The sequence below is a fragment of the Geotrypetes seraphini genome, chromosome 11, assembly GCF_902459505.1.
Source record: "Geotrypetes seraphini chromosome 11, aGeoSer1.1, whole genome shotgun sequence".
Lineage (NCBI taxonomy): Eukaryota > Metazoa > Chordata > Amphibia > Gymnophiona > Dermophiidae > Geotrypetes > Geotrypetes seraphini.
The window spans coordinates 122,909,743-122,932,093 of record NC_047094.1 but is presented as its reverse complement, the minus strand read 5'-3'; the positions used below and the strand labels follow the sequence as shown (position 1 = coordinate 122,932,093).

The 22,351-nt window shown below is 44.9% G+C and overlaps 1 protein-coding gene across 4 annotated transcripts in view; it reads right to left on the bottom strand.

Moving 5' to 3' along the window:
- Positions 1–3,824: 3,824 nt before the first annotated feature.
- RTEL1 (regulator of telomere elongation helicase 1) overlaps positions 3,825–22,351 on the bottom strand; it is a 185,376-nt gene continuing 166,849 nt past the window's right edge. For 3 of the 4 annotated variants that reach the window (XM_033962814.1, XM_033962816.1, XM_033962817.1), the window contains 2 exons: positions 7,291–7,457; positions 4,182–5,061 (listed from right to left, as the gene is read on the bottom strand). In XM_033962814.1, the coding sequence (XP_033818705.1) occupies positions 4,936–5,061; positions 7,291–7,457 (293 nt within the window). In that variant the 3' untranslated portion in view covers positions 4,182–4,935. Of the gene's footprint in view, positions 4,078–4,181; positions 5,062–7,290; positions 7,458–22,351 lie in introns of those variants that run through there. The other variant, XM_033962815.1, reaches the window with a different exon arrangement.

The following is a 22,351-nucleotide window of genomic DNA, read 5'->3' as shown; positions in this document are numbered from 1 at the left end:
CTGGACAGCCTGCAGATTGAATCGGGTCTCCATTTTCAGGGCCATTACTCCCCTGGTTCATCCGCAAAGGGGTAGAGCGCAAGCTGCTGCGGTTCTGAGGAGGTATGCCTGATTTCCCTGAGGGGTCCCTGAGAATCTCGGCGAGAGGGAGAATTAGAAGGCCTTGAGCATGCTCAAGGCCCAGCAGAGGCAGGAAGTTCTTCAAACGGCAGCAGCACATCCTGTGGGCTGTGTGCCAGACAGGGGTAAGTTTCAAGTTGTTCGGGCGGGGGGTGCCAGTTTGCACTGGGGGGCCTTTGCGAGTAGGGGGGACAGGAAGGCCTTCCTGGGGTGGGGTGCAGGCCTTCAGGGGGACAGGCAAGCCTTCAGGGGGGTGGTGCAGGCCTTCAGGGGAGGTGAACCCTGGTGTAGAAGTACACAGAGGAAGGGAGGGAGGGAAGGTGGGTTCAAAGAGACATGCATATGCCAGACTTTGGGGGGAAGAAATAATGGGTCTAAAAACAGAGGAGAGGGAGATGGTGGACAATGGGATTTAGGGAGGGAAGGAATAGAAAGGGAGGGAAGTTGGACACAAGGGATGGTGTGGGGGGATAGAGATACTGGATAGGAGGGTAGTTGGGAAAAGAAAGGGAGAGATAGTGGACCCTGGGGTGGTGGGAAAGGAGGGAGAGATGCTGGATGGAAGGGTAGTTTAGAAAAGGTGGATCTGTGGATGGAGACGAAAAAAGGAAAGATGCCAGACCTCCTGGGGAGGGAAGGGAAATGGAAAGGTTAGCACGGAGAAAGATGAAAGAAGGAGACCCTGGCAAGCAGTTATCAGAAGACAACCAGACCCTGGGACCAACAAGATTTGAATAACGACCAGACAACAAAAGGTAGAAAAAATAATTTTATTTTCTATTTTGTGATTACAATATGTCAGATTTGAAACGTGTATCCTGGCAGAGCAGGTGTTAAGACTGCAAACGTGAGCTAGGATTTTACAGAGAGAGGAAAAGTCTTTTTTGTTTATTTTGGTTACACCACAATGCCAGTGTGGTTAGGAGAAGGCAAAGGGGGTGAATAGGCTATAAAAGGGGTGAAGAGGCTATAAAATAAACCCACCAGGATGTTTGATAAAAACACCCACTTGGGCAGGAAAATCGAATTGAAAAATTGATTCAATAGGCTGATTTGAATCAAAAATTTTTTTCCTGAATTGGGCAGCACTAGTAGACAGTGAGAGGAAGATGTTGCACATGGGGGTGGAGGAAAGAAAGAAATGTTGGGGAGGAGTAAAAGAGTGTGCTTTGTGTAGTTTAATTTTGTGGTTACAATTATGTATTGTTAATAAGATTATATTGTGTATATGAAAAATGAATAGAAGAAATGGCATTTACAATTAGTACTATTATGGGGGTGGGGTCTGGGGCAGAGCTTTTGGACCCCACAAACAAAAAAGCTTTCCGCTGCCTATGCTCCTCACTACCAACACTCATCTGCCTGTCCTTCATTTCAGTGGCAAGATTCACAAATCACTGTTTCATACTGTCAAGTTTGTCAAGGATCAGTTGTAACTGTTTCCCAATAATGTGTTACAGCGCGATGATTTCAGCTGCCCATTCTGAACTGGAAGTAGGAAATGGTGGCTGCCATTTTTGCATCCCCTGATGTATGCCTTGTCTGTCCTTTTTTTCATCCACTTTGTAAAGGTACTGAGGATATTGTGGACCAATGTCATTAGCACTAGTTGCAACTGCAAAATTAAAAAAAAAAAGGGGGGGGGGGTTGTTCCTATTAAGTAGATTTCTGTAAGAGGATCCAGGGAGCAGTAAGATTAGCATCCTCACCACTCCATGCTCCAACCAGAAGTCACAATACAAGTTTATAATGTGGCTGTTAATTTCTCTAAGTAAAGCCTTTAATGGCAGCTTGCAGATGCCCGTCTTAAATGCCACATGTTTTAGTTCTGTCATGTAATATATACATTTTGGTGTTGCGCTGGAGTGAATGTCTAAAAAGTCCACCCTAGTTGGATTCAGAAAAAAAGCTCCTCACACCTCACAGTGGAGATCACATACAATATAGCTTCTAATGATGGAAAGAATGGAGATTTCTGATTTGACTTTGGTTAAGGGGGTGCATTTTCAGCAGATATGGGAGCACTTTTGGACTACGGTACTTTGACACATATGACATGTAGCAGAGTGTTGAACTTGAAACTTTAAAGTATCTTTCTTTTTCTCAGTAAAAATAATTTAAACATAATGGTATTCTTTGACAGTACCCTGACTAAATGACAAAACTTTTCACCAGTATCTGCTTTTTAATGATGGCAGCCACATTCCATTCTGACTGAGATGGTATTAAGGTCTACACACAGCTCTGCTGGTGCATCTCATTCCTTTTCAGGGATTCAATGGTTACCTGGGGAACTGGATTTGATTATCACTGCAGCTCCTTGTGATCTTGGGAAAATCACGGTATATAACTTAGACTGTGAGCCCACTAGGGACAGAAAAAGTACCTGCATATAATATATATAAAACTTCTTTGGAGGTAAGGAGTGGCCTAGAGGTACAGTTGCTGCCTCAGCACCCTGAGGTCATGGGATCAAATTCCAGCACTACTCCTTCTGACTGACCCTGGGCAAATCACTTAATTCTCCATTGCCCCAGGTACAAAGTAAGTACCTGTATACAGGCAGTCCCCGTGTTAAGAATGTCTGACTTATGTCAGATTCGTACTTATGAATCGGGGTTCTGCCTCTCCCTTCCTGTGCCAATGCGCCCCCTCTTCTTCCTTGTCCAAAAGTGACCTTCCCCCCTTCGTTCTGTGTACCAAATTTGTGCCTCTCTCCCTCCTGCGAGTGTTTACCTTGGCTGGATGGCTGCCTCCTCCCAGCCGCATTTCTCTTGCAAAGCCATGAGCTTCCTGGGAAGGTTTCTGAATCAGTCATGGGCCGCATGTATGAACTGCAGCTGTAGTTTTGCGAAGAGAAGTGCGGCTGGGAGGAGGCAGCCAGCCAGCAGAGGTAAACACCCATGGGAGGGAGGGAGGGAGGCACAGAATTGGGACGCAGAACAGCGCAGGACTCTGAGGGTTTCATATATAATCACTCGACTTGGTGTGCTTCCAGTCAAGTGTACCACAAGTTCGTTTTGTGTTTAGCAGGGGTATTTGGCCAGGCAGGAGGGAGTAGGCATCCCTCCAGCTATTTTTGCTGACGTTGAGGAAGGCCATCGCTGGGGGGGGGGGGGGGAAAGGTGCTTTTTTCTTATAAATGGCAGACTGTGTATGTGTAACACAAACACATATCTGTGTCATTAAGAAAAAAGAAGTCCTAACAGCAGTGACAGGAGGGTGCTTCCCCTGTCTCTGCTGTTAGGGCGCTGCGCATGTGTCAATCGCTCACTGAGCGATTAAAATGTCGGGTGTGCATGCAAATGATTTGCACCTCCACGCAAATCATTTGCAAGCAAACTTGGTAGAGCATCGATTGCTGTTCCACAATTGGCCAAAGAATCGACCAAAAGCGATCCAGTCGGTATGACCAACTGACTTTAGTGCATCTAGCACATTATTTTGAGGCCTGTTTCTTTAATGTTTTTATAGACTGTATTGTACAGGATCCAAGTTACATAGAAATTCAACTTAACGGTTTAAAATAACGGAACTTGTTCTTAACTCAGGACTGCCTGTATTTGTAAATTGATTTTGAATGTGTAACCACAAAAAGTGGCATAAAAGTTCCATTCTCCCTTTGCCCATAGAAAGGCAATTTATCAAATCCATGACCCTTTACATAGCATTTTCTACAGAAAAAAAAATCATTACAAAGGATGTTCACAAAATGGTGTTTATTTATAGTATTATCTCACATCTTCCTTCTTTCTGTTTTAAAATTTAGTTCAGTAAGCTAATAACATTCTGTGAAAAAAAAAATCTAATCTCACTCCTTTGTATTTTGTGCAAAAGAGAGAGTTCACTTTTTTAGATTCCCAGGATGGAAGCTTGGCTTTGTCCTGTCTGTCCAGCTATCCGCAGTCCAACTTGCTCTTCCTTGTGTCAGAATTACATTTGCTGCTTCTCAATGCTCTGAGAAAAGATGCAGAATATAGATTTGTAATACCTTGTTATTATATAAGATATAGGTGGGGTGGGATTGGGTAATATGATATTTGATAATTGATTTAGTGTTATTGGGTGGGGTGGGTGGGAAGGGATTCTTTTGTACTTTAATGATTATAAGTAAGATTGTCAAGTGATTTGTAAAAATTATTTTGATTGATTATTATAGACTTGTTGTAAGAGATGAAAATGAATAAAGATTTACAAACAAAAGATTTGTAATACACAGTTTCCGAAAATGAAAGGGAATAGATTCAGAAGTAACCTCAGAAAATACTTTTTACAGAAAACGTGGGTAAATGCTTGGAACAGCTTCACAGTGGATGTGATAGGGTAGTCAAATACATTTAGATGTTGATACAGTTCGGTGTTACCTTTTTTTAAGTTCAAAAGTACTTTTATTGTTTTTATAAAAACAGAGACAAATACAACATATTTCACTACCATATAAGCAATATGGTAGAAACATCCCCCACCTAACCAGAGAAAGTGGATAAACTTAACAAAAAGATTAGGAGAGATTTTCAATGTATAGTTTGAGAGGAAGCCATATATTTTTAAAATGTTGATAATGATCAGAATGTTCCGCTGCTATAGATTCATATTTAAAAATGAGATACATTGACCTCCACCAGAAGTGAACAATAAGGTTTTGAAAAGATTTCTAGTTCCTCAAGATATCTTATAAGGCTATTGCAATTAGAATTCTATACAATTTTTTGTGTTTTTCATTTCCTCGGATTTGGAGTGAAGGAGGTTCAAACAAAATATTGTAATAAAGTCTTTGAAGTCTAAGATATTAGAAATCATTTCCCAGATTTGATATCAAAATGACTTAACATAATTAAAGTCCCATGTGCTCCAGAATAGTAGTAGAAGTAGTTCCCATTGCTGCATCACAAAACTTTCAACCTGTGTAATTGTGCAGGCATCCATACAACTCTGTGGCCACTAAAATACAAGGATTGAGTCAGAGAAGCTGAGATGAACAACAGACTATTGTAAGCCAAAATTGAGACCATTGGGCATCTGAGATAATGCTGCTTGTCTCCACCTCCCATGTAGATTTAAGAGAATGCATGGCTAAAGCTGGTTTATGATGCAAGCATTTATAATAGACAGTGCTGAGAAGCCTTTTTAAGCATTATCAGAACAGAACACATTATCAGAACAGAACACATCCATGCCAGGAATACTAACCAGCAAATCATTTCAGTGGCGTACGAAGTGTGCATGTGCGGCGCACCAAGTGTGGGTGTGTGGCGTACCAAGTAAGTATGCGTGTGTGGGTGGCATAACAAGTATGCATGTATGTGTGGCGTATTGTGTGCGGCGTACCAAGTGTGTGTGGCGTACCAAGTGTGTGTGCGTGTGTGGCGTACCAAGTGTGTTGACTGTGTTCTGCAATGCGTATTTAACACACATTTATTAGCCATTACGATTGTATCCCAGAAATCTGCTGGACTATAAGTTACGCCAGGTGTATACCTGGCAGGGCCTCCGCGTGTGCGGATCGCCGGACTTGATGGACCGAAGGTCTGATCCGGAGATGGCAGTTCTTATGTTCTTATGTGTGTGTGCATGTGTGGCGTACCAAATGTGTGTGTGTGTGTATGTGGCGAACCAAGTGTATGTGTGTGTGGCGGACAAAGTGTGTGTGTCTGTGGCGTACCAAGAAAGTATGTGTGTGGCAGACCAAGTATGTGTGTGTGTATGGCATACCAAGTTTGTGTGTGTGTATATGGCGTACCAAGTGTGTGTGTGTGGCGTAACAAGTATGTATGTGTGTGTGGATTGCATACCAAGTATGTGTGTGTGGCGTAACAAGTATGTATGTGTGTGTGGATTGCATACCAAGTATGTGTGTGTGGCGTAACAAGTATGTATGTGTGTGTGGATTGCATACCAAGTATGTGTGTGTGGCGTAACAAGTATGTATGTGTGTGTATGTGTGGCATATCAAGTATGTGTGTGTGTATGGCAGATCAAGTATGTGTGTGTGTGTGTGTGTGTGTATGGCGGATCAAGTATGTGTGTGTGTGTGTGTGTATGGCGGATCAAGTATGTGTGTGTATGTGTGGAGGACCAAGTGTGTGTGTGTGGCGTACCAAGTATGAGTGTGTGTGGCAGACTAACTGTGTGGCGGAGCAAGTGTGTGTGTGGCGTAACAACTATGTGTGCGTGTATGTGTGGCGTACCAAGTATGTGTGTGGCGTACCAAGTATGTGTGGCAGTCTTCATGTCTTCGCTAATGATCACCCCCAAGTCACGTTCTGCTACAGTCCTTACTAGGATCTCACCATTTAGATTGTAAGTCCTGCATGGATTTTTGAGTACAAGAATCCTGAGAAAAAAGGACTAAAAGCACTTAATAAAATAATAAAATGTAGAGAGCAGAATAAATTTCTTACTTAATAGGGAGATAAAGCTTAGTATTCTGTGACAAGAATTACTCTATAATATTGTGATCACAGCTATAATATATTGTTAATAATATTACTTTCCTTGTATTGTTTTAAATATTATTGTGAAGTGCTCAGACCAAGTAACCCAAAATATAGTGAAGTCACTACAATGAGGTTAACAAGGGGACCATCATCGCCTTCACCTGTCCCCTGCCCTCCCTAGATGACCACAAACATTTTCAGATCAACTTAATGTACTTATCTGAATAGGGGGGTAGTTGGTTTCGTTAATTCTCATTGATGACTGTGTACTAATAAAATTTGTGTGCTCCATTAAAATCCTAGAACTGTTCATTCATTCTTCCAATCCCGTCACCCCATTAAGTTGATTCTGAAAATGTTTGTGGTCATCTAGGGAACCTCATTGTAGTGACTTCACTATATTTTGGGTTACTTGGTCTGAGCACTTCACAATAATATTTAAAACAATACAAGGAAAGTAATATTATTAACAATATATTATAGCTGTGATCACAATATTAGAGAGCAGAATAAACACATTCCTGAAGGTATGCGCATATGCTTTGAATCCCTGAGGATTTCTGATTTCCTATTATATTTTACTATGCAGCTTTTTTTTTTTTAAGGGGGGTGGGAAATACCTTCCTCAGTTCTGCACAACTTTCTTCTCTGTTGAGCTTCAAATGCTATCTAGGTCTCAGTGTATCCCCAACAGCTTCTCTGTGTAGTCCCTAAGACATTGCTATGTACTTGCCTTCTCCTTGGCTCCACTCTGTTCTGCTATACTGTTGGAGCTTGCTGTGGTAATGAAATCCCGCTCCTCTTCCTTCTGTTCTGCATCACTGCAGCTCATTCCAGTCAGATCTTTGAACATCTGGTTGAACGTATGTTTATGATGAGGTCGAATAAATTTGTAAAACTCTGAAAGGTTGGTAAGAATTAGAGATACTAGAGAAATTCCAAAATGATACCATGACCAGATTGACCTTGTTAGTTACCTTTGTTTTAGAACCAAACAGAAATTGGTACCTTAGGGCATATTCTCAGAATAAATATGTTTTAGTTTTTTGATCAGGGCCTTTTCTAATCTTTGTAGTGTGACTCAAGAAAAAAAGTAAAAAAAAAAAAATAATTAAAGGTGCAGTCTCCAGAGCTGTACACAATACTTCATAGATTTCATCAGAGATTAAGTAGCACTGTCGAAAGATTAGAAGGTTCTTACCTTTGCTAATTTTCTTTCTTGTAAATCCACGTGTTAGTCCGGAACCAGTGGGTTATTTTTATCTACCTGCCAGCACTTTGGGCTAGATTCACTAAATCTTACGATCCTGTACTGACGATCTCAAAACCAGTTTTACTGGTTTTGCGATTGTTGCCTAATCCGATTCCCTAAACTGCTGCCCGATCAATCTCCTATCCGATCAGATCCAACCTAACCCATGCAAATTAGTAAAACCCCATGCAAAATAGCCAAGCGATTCATTCACTGACAATTGCTTTGCTATTTTGAATCAGGTTTTACTATCCTAAAACCCGACTGCTGTACCTGTTGGTAACAGTTACTGACAGGTCTGCCCATTTTTGTTCATTTGTTTTTAATGGCACTGATATTTTGCGTGTATTACACACGTAAAATATCAGGCCAATTAAAAAAAAAAAAAAAATGCCCCCCCCCCAAAAAAAAAATAAAACGCAGCCCCCCTGCCTCCCCCCAAAAGGCAGGAGGGATGCCGACTCCCTCCTGCCATTGGGCCTGGCTCCCCCCAAAAAACAAAACCAAAACTTCATGACGTTGCCCCACCTCCTTCCCCGCCTGTGCGAATATGGAAGGAGGGATGCCAACTCCCACACCACTATTGGCCGGGCATAGGCCCACCCCCTCCCCGTACCTTTCAAAGTTAGGAACAGGAGGGGTGCTCAGTCCCTACTGCTCCGTAGGCCTCCTCCATCCAAATGTGGGCATTAGGCCCCACCCCAGTGCATCATATAATGCACGGGGAGGGGCCTAAGGCCCTGATTGGCTCAGGCTCCTCCTCCTCACTGGTTCTGTAAACATCAGTCAGTAGCAAAGCAGCCAGGAACATCTGTAGAGTATAATAACGAGAGAGGGGAATGGGACACTTCCCGACAATCAAGTGTATTCTGCTCACAATTAGAGATGCAAAACAGTAACAAGTAAACATAATTGAATCAGGATAGCAAACATTAGTATCCTGAACAATAATAACAGTGTTATAAGTAGAAACGGCATGCACTGACAGAAGGGGGCATCCTAACTAGGGACCCCCCCAAACTGATTGCAAAACCCAAACAGATAGCACTTTTTAAAGGTTGATCAGAAAATAGAAATCCAGTTTACCAGTATTTGAAAGGAATATAATCGGTGAATCAGGAAAATACAGGGCGGATTTCTGGAATAAAGTGTGGATTTACAAGAAAGATTAGCAAAGGTAAGAACCCAATCTTTCATTCTTGTACAAGCCAGCTTTATTCCGGGACCAGTAAGACATTATCAGGGTGGGAATGATGAGTCCGCTGCCAAAACATTGGTGCCAAAAGCAGCATCCTGCTTGGCCGCCAAATCAAGCCTTTAAAACTTGTGAATGTATACAAAGAAAACATTTCTGATAGATTGAGCCCCCACCATGAATGGGGGGGGCTTCTTTCTGGCTCAAGATAAGCTGCGGAAATAGCCAAACAGATCCACCTGGAAATGGTGGCCTTAGAAGCAGGTCTAACCTTGAGGGCAGGATCCGCTAGAACAGACAGGTGAGCAGAGAGAAGAAACTCGCTGGTGACTTCCAGATACCGCAATAAAAACCTGCACATGTCCAAGGACTGCAACACCCGGTCATGCTCCCTCAAACCAGAGGAAGGAAAAAAACAAAACAGGAAGCCAGACTTCCCAATTCACATGAAAAGGAGAAACCGCTTTTGGAAGAAAGGAACAGTACAAAGCATCACACTGAATCTGCAATACACATAAAGGAATCCTGATAGGAAAGAGCCTGAAGCTCCGAAATGTCATAGACTGAGGTAAGAGCCACTAAGACTGCTTTGATCATAAGATCCATAAAGAACACCTGCTCCGGGGGATCACGTGATTCATCTTGTCTGAGAGGAGAGCTCCGCTCCCACCCCAGTTAAATCAACTATATTTCTCAGCTTAAGCAAACTTTTTCTATCCCTTTTTACTCCTGCTGCAGTGGTAAATTGCCCGCGTCTTTTTGGAGGCGTCTGAGCGGCGCAGCGGTTCAGGATATGCCCATCCGAGCAGCCAGACCAGCCCGAGAAAAAATCCAGTCACCTACAGCCAAGATGGCAGTGGAGCCCGCGTATTTCACATTCCCAGCGGGTGACTGGATTCAGGAGATTACTCGTTCTGTCTCAGCAGCGCTGATGGACAGCCTCAACAAGCTCCAGTTGGCGGTGGAGGAAGTCAATGAAAAATTTGACTCTGCAGGTTTGGAGGCCCTATATCTGATCTCTGTCTCCTAGAATTTGGAGTTTGATTCTTAATACACTGCGGCTTTGAGCTGTTCTGAGCGGTGGGGGGAGGGGAGAGGGACTGCCCCTCCCCAGCTACGGATCTCCTCTGTTCTTCTTGTGGTTTCTGCTCTCTATTTTTGGTTGTTTGTTCTTCATTCTTGGTGTTGGGTTGGTTTTTTTTTTTTCTCTCTCTCTTTTTGGGGGTGTGGGGGGGGGGGGAGAGGTCTTGATTTTCTTCTCAGGGCTCATCAGAGTACAGGGCTCTGTTTGCACGGTATTTTGGCCTATGCTGTCGGGCCTCTCCAGTGGCGCAGTATTGAGCTTTTGCCTGTTATTGGTCTTGCATAGTGTTGTTCCTTATTTTTGGGGGCTGGTTTTGGATGGGGGGGATGTTGTATATGTTCTGCATAACCTGTTCCTTCTTTGCTGTGTTTCTTTCTCTGTTCAATAAAAATTGATTTCACTAAATAGGAGCATGTGAGCCTGAGCCCACCTGACCATATCCAGGGAGGCTACCATCGATCCCAAGACCTGCAGAAAATTCTGCGCCCGAGGACACCGACAATCCATCAGGAAGTGAATCTGTGACCACAACTTACACAGTCGGGCCTCTGGAAGGAAAATCCCCAGGCAGGTGTTGAAGAGAACCCCGAGGTACTCCAGGCGCAGAGACAGATCCAACTGGCTCTTGGACAAGCTGACCCATCCCAGCAACTGCAGGAACTTTACAATCCGATTCGTAACATGGGAGCTCTCCTGAAAGGACTTTGCTCGAATCAACCAATCATCCAGATAGGCATGAACCAGGATGCCCTCCTTGCGTAAGACCGCTACTACCACCACCACCATAACCTTGGTGAAAGTCTGTGGAGCCGTGGACAGACCAAAAGGAAGAACACAAAGCTGATAGTGCTTTTCCAAAATTGCAAGTGAAGGAAACGCTGATGGGAGGCCCAAATCGGAACATGCAGTTAGGCCTTTGTTAGATCGAGGGAAGTCAGGAACTCTCCAGGCTAGACCAACAGAATAATAAATATGAAAACACCCACTCTGTTTAAATTCAGACAGTCAAAACTTAACAATGTTAGCAGTGCTCAGAACCACACAAGGTGGTAACACGAAGATGATCACAACGGGGTGAAACCCCCGAAAGCAATGTCTTCAAGGTTCAATCACAGCACTTCGCATTTTATCTTGGTGAATACTCTAATTGCTCTAAATGTTAAATAAGTGCAAAAACTAAGCAAGTAGGCAAAGAACATTAGATCACATTAACCTTGAAGATATTATTTCGTGGGTTCTCTGAGGAAGCCTGGTCTGGCGAAAACGTCAGAACCTGGAAGAATCAGCCCTCTAAGATGAGTACATAGCAATTTTTGCACTTATTTAACATTTAGAGCAATTAGAGTATTAACCAAGATAAAATGCGAAGTGCTGTGATTGAACCTTGAAGACATTGCTTTCGGGGGTTTCATCCCGTTGTGATCATCTTCGTGTTACCACCTTGTGTGGTTCTGAGCACTGCTAACATTGTTAAGTTTTGACTGTCTGAATTTAACAGAATGGGTGTTTTCATATTTATTATTTATTTCATGTATCACCCACGTGGTTATTTTTAATCCCATATTCACATTTCTGGATCAACAGAATGACAGATCTCAGGGTCTCCAAGCAAAAAGACGGAACCGGGAGCGCACTGTTGACACCTTTCAGATCCAAAATGGGCCAAAAAGACCACTCTTTCTTGGAATACCTGCCGATGCGAGCCTCCTGAGGGGGTACTGGGACCACCGTCTTGAGATTGAGCAACCTTTGCAGTGTTTGATGAAAAGCCCACTTCATCCAAGCTGCCTGACAAGGAGAAGAGAGGAAATGATCTGGCAAGGGCTCGGAAAACTCCAGAGCATAACCGTCCCAAATTACTTCCAGGACCCACTGATCTGTTGTGATCTCAGCCCACTCCTGCTAAAACTCCTGCAACCGGGCTCCCATCGGCACCAGGAGAAGGGTCCGCACAGAGTCATTGGGCCAGGCGGGCAGTGGAGAGGCCTCCAGAGGAGTCACGACCCCCCTGGTGGGCACCCCGAAAAAACTGCATGCCCTGAAAGAAACGGCCCCTGGAAGGCAAAGAAGTCCCCCTCCCCCGACCAGGGCGGAATTGATAAAAATCACGCAAATATCCCCGGGTGTTGCCACCCTACAAAGGTGGGCAAGAACGGTCCTCAGGAAGACAGGGCACCTTATGAGTTGGTCAAGGCCTGAACCAACTTGTCCAAATCCTCGCCAAAAAAGAAAGAACCCTGAAAGAGAAATTTACTAAGCTTAGCCTTGACACCGCATCTGCTGCCCAACCCCAGAGCCACAGGATACGAGGAGCAGCCACTCCGAGAGCCATAGACTTGGCCAAAGCCTGAAGCAGATCATACATGGAATCCAAGAAATAAGAAGCGCCCAGCTCAATTTTAGCAACCTTCTGATCAACCAAGGACCAGTCATCAGACTCTCGGTCAAGAACACGCTCAGACCACTGGAAACAAGCCTGAGCCACAAGACTGCCACACATTGCCGCCTGGATCACCAGGGCAGCCACATCAAAATTTTGCTTAAGAGACTCCAACCGGTACCATACGCCGATGCGCCTGTGTGGGTGGTAGGGGAAGCACGGACTTCCTCACTACCTGCTTGCGGCACATGCATGAAGGGGAACCCTGCTCGCTGGCACCCAATGCTGACGAGGATGCCACTTCATGGCGGCCGGTGTACTTTGTGCACACGCCGGCTGCATTGACTGTACACCTGGAGCACAATGAGCACTTTTTCAGCTTAAAAGTGCTAATTGCGAAAACCGCTCCTAGGGAAAAATCAAAGTGCCGGTTAGTAATAAAAATCAATTAACCTTAATTGAAGGCTTCTCTTCAGACTGCACTGCCTCAGGACTTTTTTCCCCCCAATATAACTAAATTACAATTGAACAGACCCCACTGGCTCTCTAAGCTATATGCCTTGCTGGTAGTTGGTGGCAAGGCTTACAGCTGAGGCACCTCTAATGATAAATTTGGGGACGTGGGAGGAAATGGGGGAGGGACTCAACCAGTCGAGTGTGGCACCCCCGAAAGGGTCCCCCAAGTTCAATCTGGCACCACAATCAGGGACCAGAAGGACACTAACCAAAATCCAACAGCCCTATACTAAACCAGGGAAAGAAATAAGAAGCCTCCACCTGCTGCAGACTGAGAGCAGACTGATTGTACTTGGGATTGTACAGCCTACTTGTATTACAGCCAGAAGTTTGTGTCTCAGTCTCCACCTGCTGGTCGTGGTGAGCTATTATCCATCAGTTTCTGTGCCGGTCTGGAGAGATGATAAAGAATCTAAATGTTGTACCTGGGGCAATGGAGGGTTAAGTGACTTGTTTTGGGACACAAGGGGCTGCAGTGGAAATTGAACCTGGTTCCCCAGAATCTCAGTTCACTGCATTAACCATTAGGCTATTCATAAAAGATTATATATATGCACACACGCCTTGATAGTATGCAAATATATCTTATGAATACTGTTTGCAAACCTCCCTATGCACCAGAGTATCCTTCTGGGGTTTTTTTGATAGCTTTTTCTACCTGTTTGACTAATTTAAAATTATTAGATATAAATCACTCCAAAGATCCTGCATTTGTTTAGCGTACAAAAATAGGGGGAGAGTGAGGCACAGTGGTTAAAGCTACAGCTTCAGCACCCTGAGGTTGTGGGTTCAAACCTATGCTGCTCTTTGTGACCCTGGGCAAGTCACTTAATCCCTCCCACATTGCCCCAGGTACAATAGATAGATTGCCGGGACAGACAGGGAAAAATACTTGAGTACCTGAATAAATTCAAATAAACTGTTCTGAGCTCCCCTGGGAGAATGGTATAGAAAATTGAATAAATAAATCCTGTATGGCTCACTTGGGATTTTGCATCTGAAATGTATGATGCTGTGTTTTAGCACCGAATCTTAACTGCAAAAATACAGATTAGTCTTCAAGCTTTGCTAAATCGCTCCTTTCTTCCACATCCTGTTGCAGATATAGGTATCATCCACAAAGAGGCAAACCCTTGCTGACAGCCCTTCCCCAATATCAAGAAAATGTTGTGTGCTGCAGGGATCGGTTTTGGTCTAGTTCTTTACAACTGTTAACACTCTTTATCTCAGGATAAGCAGGTAGCATATTCTCACATATGGGTGATGTCATCCACGGAGCCCAGGTACAGACAGCTGCAAAAGTTCATCAGCAACTATAAGAACTTTAGAAGTTCGTGACTGACCGCATTGCACATACGCGAGTGCCTTCCCGCCCATTCTTAGTTTTCCGCGGAGCTATGAAGTCGTGCTCTTGAAAGTTCATTCATTTTTCAGCCTTTGCCTTCCCGCACATGCGTTTATTTTTCTCTTTTAATTTCCTTCTGTTCTCTCTCTCTCTTTTTTTTTTTTTTTAAAGGGAACTCGGGAGAATTTTTTCTTCCCTGTTTTCACCTTCAGGCATTTTGATGGCAGGGCCTCTTTCTTACCTCAGCCATTGAGTTCAGTTTAGCTGATGTGGTTTTCCCATCTATGTTCTGCCCGTTAACAGGGTTTAAAAAATGTGGCAGATGCCAAAGGACAATTTTGATCATTGACCCCCACAATTGGGAGGGGCCTGAGGTGCCTCAGCCAATCAGGGACTTCCTTAGTGAGTACTTAAGGGAGGAGTATCCAAGGGAGGAGCCTGAGGTGCCTGAGCCAGACAGGGCCTTAGGCCCCACCCAATGCATCACATGATGCACCAGGGTGGGGCCTAAGGCCTCAGACTCATCGCGGGAAGAATTTGAGCAGGAGGGACTGAGCACACCTCCTGCTCTGTTAAAGGTACGAGGATGGGGGGGGACCAGGAATGGGGCATCCAGTGGGTGGCAGGAGGGAGTTGGCATTCCTCCTGCCATTTGTTTTTTGGTTCGTGGATGGGTGGGGAGTCAGGAAGCGTTGGAGCAGGAAGGATTGAGCACCCTTCCTACTCCATTAAAGATATGAGGGCAAGGGGGGACCGAGGGTGGCAGGAGGGAGATAGCATCCCTCCTGCCATAGGCAGCGACAGCATGTGGGGGGCATCATTGTGGGTGGGGCATCATCACGGGGGGAACAGCACACGGGTTAAAGTTTTTTGCTGAATATATAAAAAAGGAAGAATTCCTTTTTTATATGTTCTGCAAAAGCGCATTGCCAGCCCGTGGTTTTAAAGGCAGGTTAAAACCACGGGTTTGCATTATGGGGAAGGGCAGGAGAGTCAGGGCAGAGAGCAGGGTTTTTGCACAAGCAACTGGTTGCTTGTTTTTGGATTGGCCGGCCAGTCGGTGTGCCAGAAAAATGTTTAGTGAATCGCGGCCCTTCCTACTTTGCATGCCGTTTCCCCTCATTTGTATGCACAGATTGGAGGAGAGGTTAATGAATCAGGAGGAAAATCGGGTTGCAGAGGGGTCTCAAACCGATTGGTTCAGCTCTGTAAGCGGCTGTAAGAAGAGAGGAGAGTAGCAGGAGAAGAGCAGAAGGGGACAGCAGGAGAAGCTGGGATGAGGAGGGGAAAAAAGGAGAGGAGGCAGGAACAGAAGGAGCAGCAGAGAGAGTTAGCTCCGCCCACCCTTGACATCGTCCATTGGAGCGCCCCCTTAAAAGGGGAGGGGCCAACAGCCCTCAGCCAATCGGCTCTGTAAGCGGCTGTATAAAAAGAGGAGAGTAGCAGAAGAGCAGAGGGGGACAGCAGGAGAAGCTTGGAGGAGGGGAAAGCAAGAGAGAAGGAGGCAGGAACAGAAGGGGCAGAAGCAAGAGTTAGCTCCGCCCACCCCATCATGCATTGGAGCTTCCCCTTAAAAGGGAAGAGGGCCAACAGCGCTCAGCCATTCGGCACACTTTGAAGGCGAGCGTCAAAGGCGAGCACCTTTGCAAAGGGCCTTGAGAAGGGACGAGCCACCACTAAAGGAAAGCAGAAGGAGACCACAGCAGACGCAGAGGACATTCAACCAGGCAGACACAGCAGGTACAGAGGACACGCAACCAGGCAGATACAGCAGATACAGAGGACACACAACCAGGCAGATACAGCAGGTACAGAGGACACGCAACCAGGCAGACACAGCAGGTACAGAGGACACGCATCCAGGCAGACAGAGGACACAACAGGCACAGAGGACACCCACAGCACACCCACAGCAGGCACAGAGGATGCAGCAGGCGCTGAGGACACACAGCCAAGCAGACACAGAGGACACACCCAGGCACAGAGGACAGTCACAGCAGACATAGAAGACATCCATAGCAGACCGGCAAGCGGGCAGCAATGGAAGCAGCAGACAGAAGCAGGATGTTGAGCTACCCAGTTTTCTGCACCATCTGCCATATGTATGACTACCTCTCCTCTGGGAGGCGGTCTTACGTATGCGCTCGATGTGGAGAACTGGAGAGCCTGAAGAAGCAAGTCCGACTCCTGGAGGGAAGAATACTGGAACTGGAGGCACTTCAACCAGTGGAGGAGGAAGACAGAGAAGCAGAGAACATCAAGATGGAGGACACCATCGAGGAAGAAGTCCGGGAGCTGGAGAACTTCATAGAAGAGGCATACAGGGAGGCAGTGGAAAAATACCAGCAACAGTGGAACTGCCGGGATATACCTACAGAGAGTGTGAAACACCAGACGGACAGCCACCAGGAGGAAATGTGCGACACAGCAGCAAGGTCTGGAAACAGCTGAGGGAACCCACAAGAAGAAAATCGCCAGGATGAGAGGAAATGGATGGGAACGAAGGACACGGATCTACGGCTGGAGAGACAGACATACACCAGGGACACAGACCAGCAGCTGGAGAATCAAGAGAAGATAGAGAGTACAGCAATTGTCATGGGGGACTCCATCATCAGACAAATCGACAGCCACATAGCGGGAGGAAGACTGGATTGGCTGGTTACCTGCCTACTGGGAGCCAAGGTAGAAGACATAGTAAGCCACATCAGCAGGATCATCGACAATGTGGAAGAAGAATATATGGCAGTAGTGATCCATGTAGGGACAAACAACGTGGGCAACAGAAACTACAACAGAGAAGTACTTAAGGACTAGTTCAGGATCCTAAGAAGGAAGCTGAAGACCAGAACGCAGAGGATAGCATTCTCGGAGATCCTGCCAGTACCCAGGGCAGACGAGAAGAGACAGATGGAGCTGCAAGCAGTCAACGCGTGGATGTGGCGCTGGTGTGAGGAAGAAGGATTCCACTTCGTGCGCAACTGGATGACGTTCTGGGGGGAAGAGCAAGCTATTCAGGAAGGACGGATTCCACCTCAGCAGAGATGGAACAAGACTACTTGCAAGCAACATCAAGAGAGAAGTTGAGAAGCTTTTAAACTAGAAAGAAGGGGAAAGCCGACAGTCGACCGAGAGAGAGTGTCGATGGTTCGGGAACAGGTATACCCGGAGGATACCGTACAGGAAGATAGAGAAGAAGACTCACCGGATCGCAGGCAAAACAAACTGAAAGGGACACAAGAGGGAAGGACATGCAAGAAAGAAACAAACTGCAAACTCAAGTGTATGTACACGAACCCAAGGAGCCTTAGAAATAAGATGGGTGAATTAGAAGCTGTGGCACAAAAGAATAACGTTGACATCATCGGCATCACAGAAACAAGGTGGAACGAGAAAAATGTCTGGGACACGGTGCTACTGGGATACAAACTATACCGCAGAGACAGAGTAACTCAAAAAGGAGGAGGCATTGCCATATACGTCAAAGAGAGAATTGAATCTACTAGAGAGAACATGCCACAACAGACGGTTAAGTTAGAGTCTCTATGGGTCAAAATTCCAGGAACAAATGGACCGGAAATGAGGATTGGCATCTACTACCGACCCCTAGGGCAGTCCGAGAAAATTGATGGAGAAACGATGCAAGGGAGGCAACACAGTTATCATGGGCGACTTCAACTATCCTGGGATAGACTGGAACCTAGGCACCTCCGGCTGCGCTAGAGAGACCAAGTTCCTGGATGCTGTAGGCGATTGCTTCCTGGAACAACTTGTCAAGGAAAATACAAGCGGAAACTCAATTCTGGACTTAATTCTAAATGGACTGTGAGGACCGGCACAAGGTGTAGAAGTAGAAAGGATGCTGGGAAACAGCGATCACAATATGATCCGTTTCGACCTGGATGCAGGGGCGAAACATCGGTCCAGAATGACGGTCATGGCACTGAACTTCCGAAAAGGGAATTTCGAAGAGATGAGACGCATGGTGGGGAAGAAGATTAAGAAGAGGATGAACACTGTAAAAACGCTAGAGCAAGCTTGGTCCCTTTTTAAGGATATGGTCACCAAGGTGCAAAATCTATATATACAGCTTATCAACAAGGGATCAATGAAGAAAAAGAACCGGCGTGGCTCACTGTAGAGGTAAAGGAAGCGATCAGATACAAAAAAAAAAAACTTCATTTAAGTAATGAAAAGGTCAAAAATTGACGATTACTGGAATAAGCACAAACAACATCAACGCAGATGCCATATGGCAGAAAAAGGGGCCAAAAGAGACTACGAGGAAAAAAATAGCCAAGGAGGCAAAAAACTTGAAGCCGTTCTTTCGATATATTAAGGAGAAACGACACGCGAAGGAAGCGGTGGGATCGTTGGATGACCAAGGAATAAAGGGAGCGCTAAAGGAGGACAAAGCAATCGCTGACAGACTGAACACATTTTTTTGCGTCTTTATTTACCGAAGAGAATATACACAGCATACCGAAACCCATCAGACTATATGCTGGAAGCAAAAATGGGAAACTGCCAGGGTTAATGGTCATTCTAGAAGAGGTATGCAGGCAGTTTGATAGGCTTAAAAACAATAAATCCCCGGGACCGGATGGTATCCATCCGAGGGTCATCAAAGAACTGAAAGGGACTATAGCTGAACTGCTTTAGCTAATAAACAATCTGTCGATCAAATTGGGAAAGATTCCGGAGGACTGGAAGATGGCAAATGTTACGCTGATCTTCAAAAAAGGTTCAAGGGAAGACCCGGGAAACTACAGACCGGTGAGTCTGACCTCGGTACTGGGAAAGATGGCAGAGGCGCTGATAAAGGACTGCATCATTGATCACCTTGACGAACACGGTCTGATGAGGATCAGCCAGCACGGTTTCAGCAAAGGCAGAACTTGTTTGACAAACTTGCTGCACTTCTTCGAGGGAGTAAACAGGAAGATAGACAAGGGCGACCCGGTCGACATTGTATATCTGGATTTTCAGAAAGCGTTTCACAAGGTTCCGCATCAACGACTACTTTGGAAAATTGCAAGCCATGGAATCGAGGGTGAAATACTCACGTGGATTAAAAACTGGCTGCAGCATAGGCAACAGAGAGTGGGGGGTAAATAGACAATACTCGGACTGGAAGAACGCCATCAGTGGGTGCCACAGGGTTCGGTGTTTGGACCCGTGCTCTTCAACATCTTTATAAACGATTTGGACATAGGTACGACGAGTGAGGTGATTAAATTTGCGGACGATACGAAGTTATTCAGAGTAGTGAAGACATAGGGGGATTATGAAGATTTGCAACGTGACATAATAAGGCTTGAGGAATGGGCATCAACATGGCAGATGAGGTTCAACGTGGATAAGTGTAGAGTGATGCATGTCGATAGCAAAAATCTCATGCATGAATACAGGATGTCCGGGGCGGTACTTGGAGAGACCTCCCAGGAAAGAGACTTGGGAGTTCTGATCGACAAGTTGATAAAGCCGTCCACGCAATGTGCAGTTGCGGCGAAAAGGGTGAACAGAATGCTAGGAATGATAAAGGGGATCACGAACAGATCAGAAAAGGTTATCATGCTGCTGAACCGGGCCATGGTGCATCCTCACCTGGAGTACTACGTCCAGCACTGGTCGCCATACATGAAGGAGGACACAATACTACTCTAAAGGGTCCAGAGAAGAGTAACTAAGATGGTTAAGATGGATGCCGTACAGCGAAAGATTAGAGAAACTGGGCCTCTTCTCCCTCGAACAGAGGAGATTGAGAGGTGACATGATCGAAATATTCAAGTACTGAAGGGAACAGACTTAGTAGATAAGGACAAGTTGTTCACCCTCTCCAAGGTAGGGAGAATGAGAGGGCACTCTCTAAAATTGAAAGGGGATAGATTCCGTACAAACGTCAGGAAGTTCTTTTTCACCCAGAGAGTGGTAGAAAACTGGAATGCTCTTCCACAGTCTGTCATAGGGGAAAACACCCTCCAGGGATTCAAAACAAAGTTAGACAATTTCCTGCTGAACCGGAACGTATGCAGGTAGGGCTGTCTCAGTTAGGGCGCTTGTCTTTGACCAGAGGGCCGCCGTGTGAGCAGACTGCCGGGCACGATGGACCACTGGTACTCGATCGGTTTGCTTAGTGAATCTAGCCCAAAGTGACATAGTAGCTGAACATTGGCAGACTGGAGTGACGTGTCATCGGTCATTGCAAGAGTACATAAGCAGGCCCTGCCTTTGAACAAGGGGGGTGGACCCACTCTCCACAAAGACCAGTTAGTCCTTAGGAGAGACAAAACCCCCTCACGTACAGAATGTTTTACAGAGTTGGCAATGCATGTAATCCATATAATTAATTGTCAATTTAATCTTAATTCTAATTTTAACTTCAAGTTTAATTGGATATAAATTGAATAAATATTATTTTGATTAAAATACATATCTGTGTATGACTTATTGGTATAAAATACCCTGTATGTTGGGACGCGGCGAAAGTGTGCTCAGCATTGGTCTATTATCTCAATAGAGAACAGCAAAAAGAAATCCAACCAGATCTGCAGAATAAACACCGAAGCAGGAGAACAAACCAAAAACTGCAGACAATGTACACGATGCAGGCAAAATTTATTATCCCAAAATAAAATGCAGTAATATAAAAACCTTATTACCAACCAAGGGACCCAATACGGTCCGTGTTTCGGACAAACACCTTCATCAGGGTCCATGGTAAATAAGGTATAAAGTGTACCGCAAAAAATGAAAGTGCTGCCAAAAATGAAGTCACTCAACAGAAAAAAAAAGTGCTGCAAACTGTTGTAACTCTGACTGTTGAGTGACTTCATTTTTGGCAGCACTTTCGGCAGATTTAATATACAGGCAATTGTTGTTATCTTCATTTTTTGCGGTACACTTTATACTTTATTTACCATGGACCCCTGATGAAGGTGTTTGTCCGAAACACGGACCGTGTTGGGTCCCTTGGTTGGTAATAAGGTTTTTATATTACTGCGTTTTATTTTGGGATAATAAATTTTTGCCTGCATCGTGTACATTGTCTGCAGTTTTTGCTTTGTTCTCCTATTATCTCTAGGACAAAGTCACATAGAACATTTCCTCAACTTTTTTGTCTCCACGTATCAGCAAAGGTGAAAAGAAGAGGAAACGAAAGCTGGCGTGGTTAAAAGGTGAAGTGAAAGAGGCTATTAGAGCCAAAAAAACATCCTTTAAAAGAATGGAAAAAAGATCCAAACGAAGAAAATAAGAAGAAACAGAAGCACTGGCAAGTTAGATGCAAAGCATTGACAAAGACAGCTAAGACAGAATATGAAGAGAAACTTGCAAAAGAGGCAAAAACTCATAGCAATTTTTTTAGGTACATCAGAAACAGAAAACCTGTGAAGGAATCTGTGGGACTATTGGATGAACAAGGAGTAGAGGGGGCGCTCAGGGAGGACAGGCCCATGGCAGAGGGACTGAATGAATTCTTTGTTTCGGTTTTTATGGCAGAAGATGTAAGAGATCTACCTGAACCGGAAATGGTTTTCAAGGGTTATGATGCGGAGGAACTGAAAGAGATCTAGGTGAATCTGGAAGATGTACTAAGCCAAATCGACAAGTTAAAAAGTGATAAATCACCTGGAACGGATGGTGTACATCCCAGAGTACTAAAAGAACTCAAACATGAAATTGCTGACCTGCTGTTAGTGATATGTAACTTGTCGCTAAAATTGTCTGTAGTACCTGAAGATTGGAGGGTGGCCAATATTACACCGATTTTAAAAAGGCATCCAGGGGAGATCCGGGAAATTACAGACCGGTAAGCCTCACTTCAGTGTTAGGAAAAATGGTAGAAACAATTATAAAAAGTTAAAATTGTGGAACACGTAGACAAACATGATTTAACGAGATGGAGTCAGCATGGGTTCAGCCGAGGGAGATCTTGCCTTACAAATTTGCTTGACTTCTTTGAAGGTGTGAATAAACATGTGGATAAAGATGAGCCGGTTGATATGGTGCATCTAGATTTTC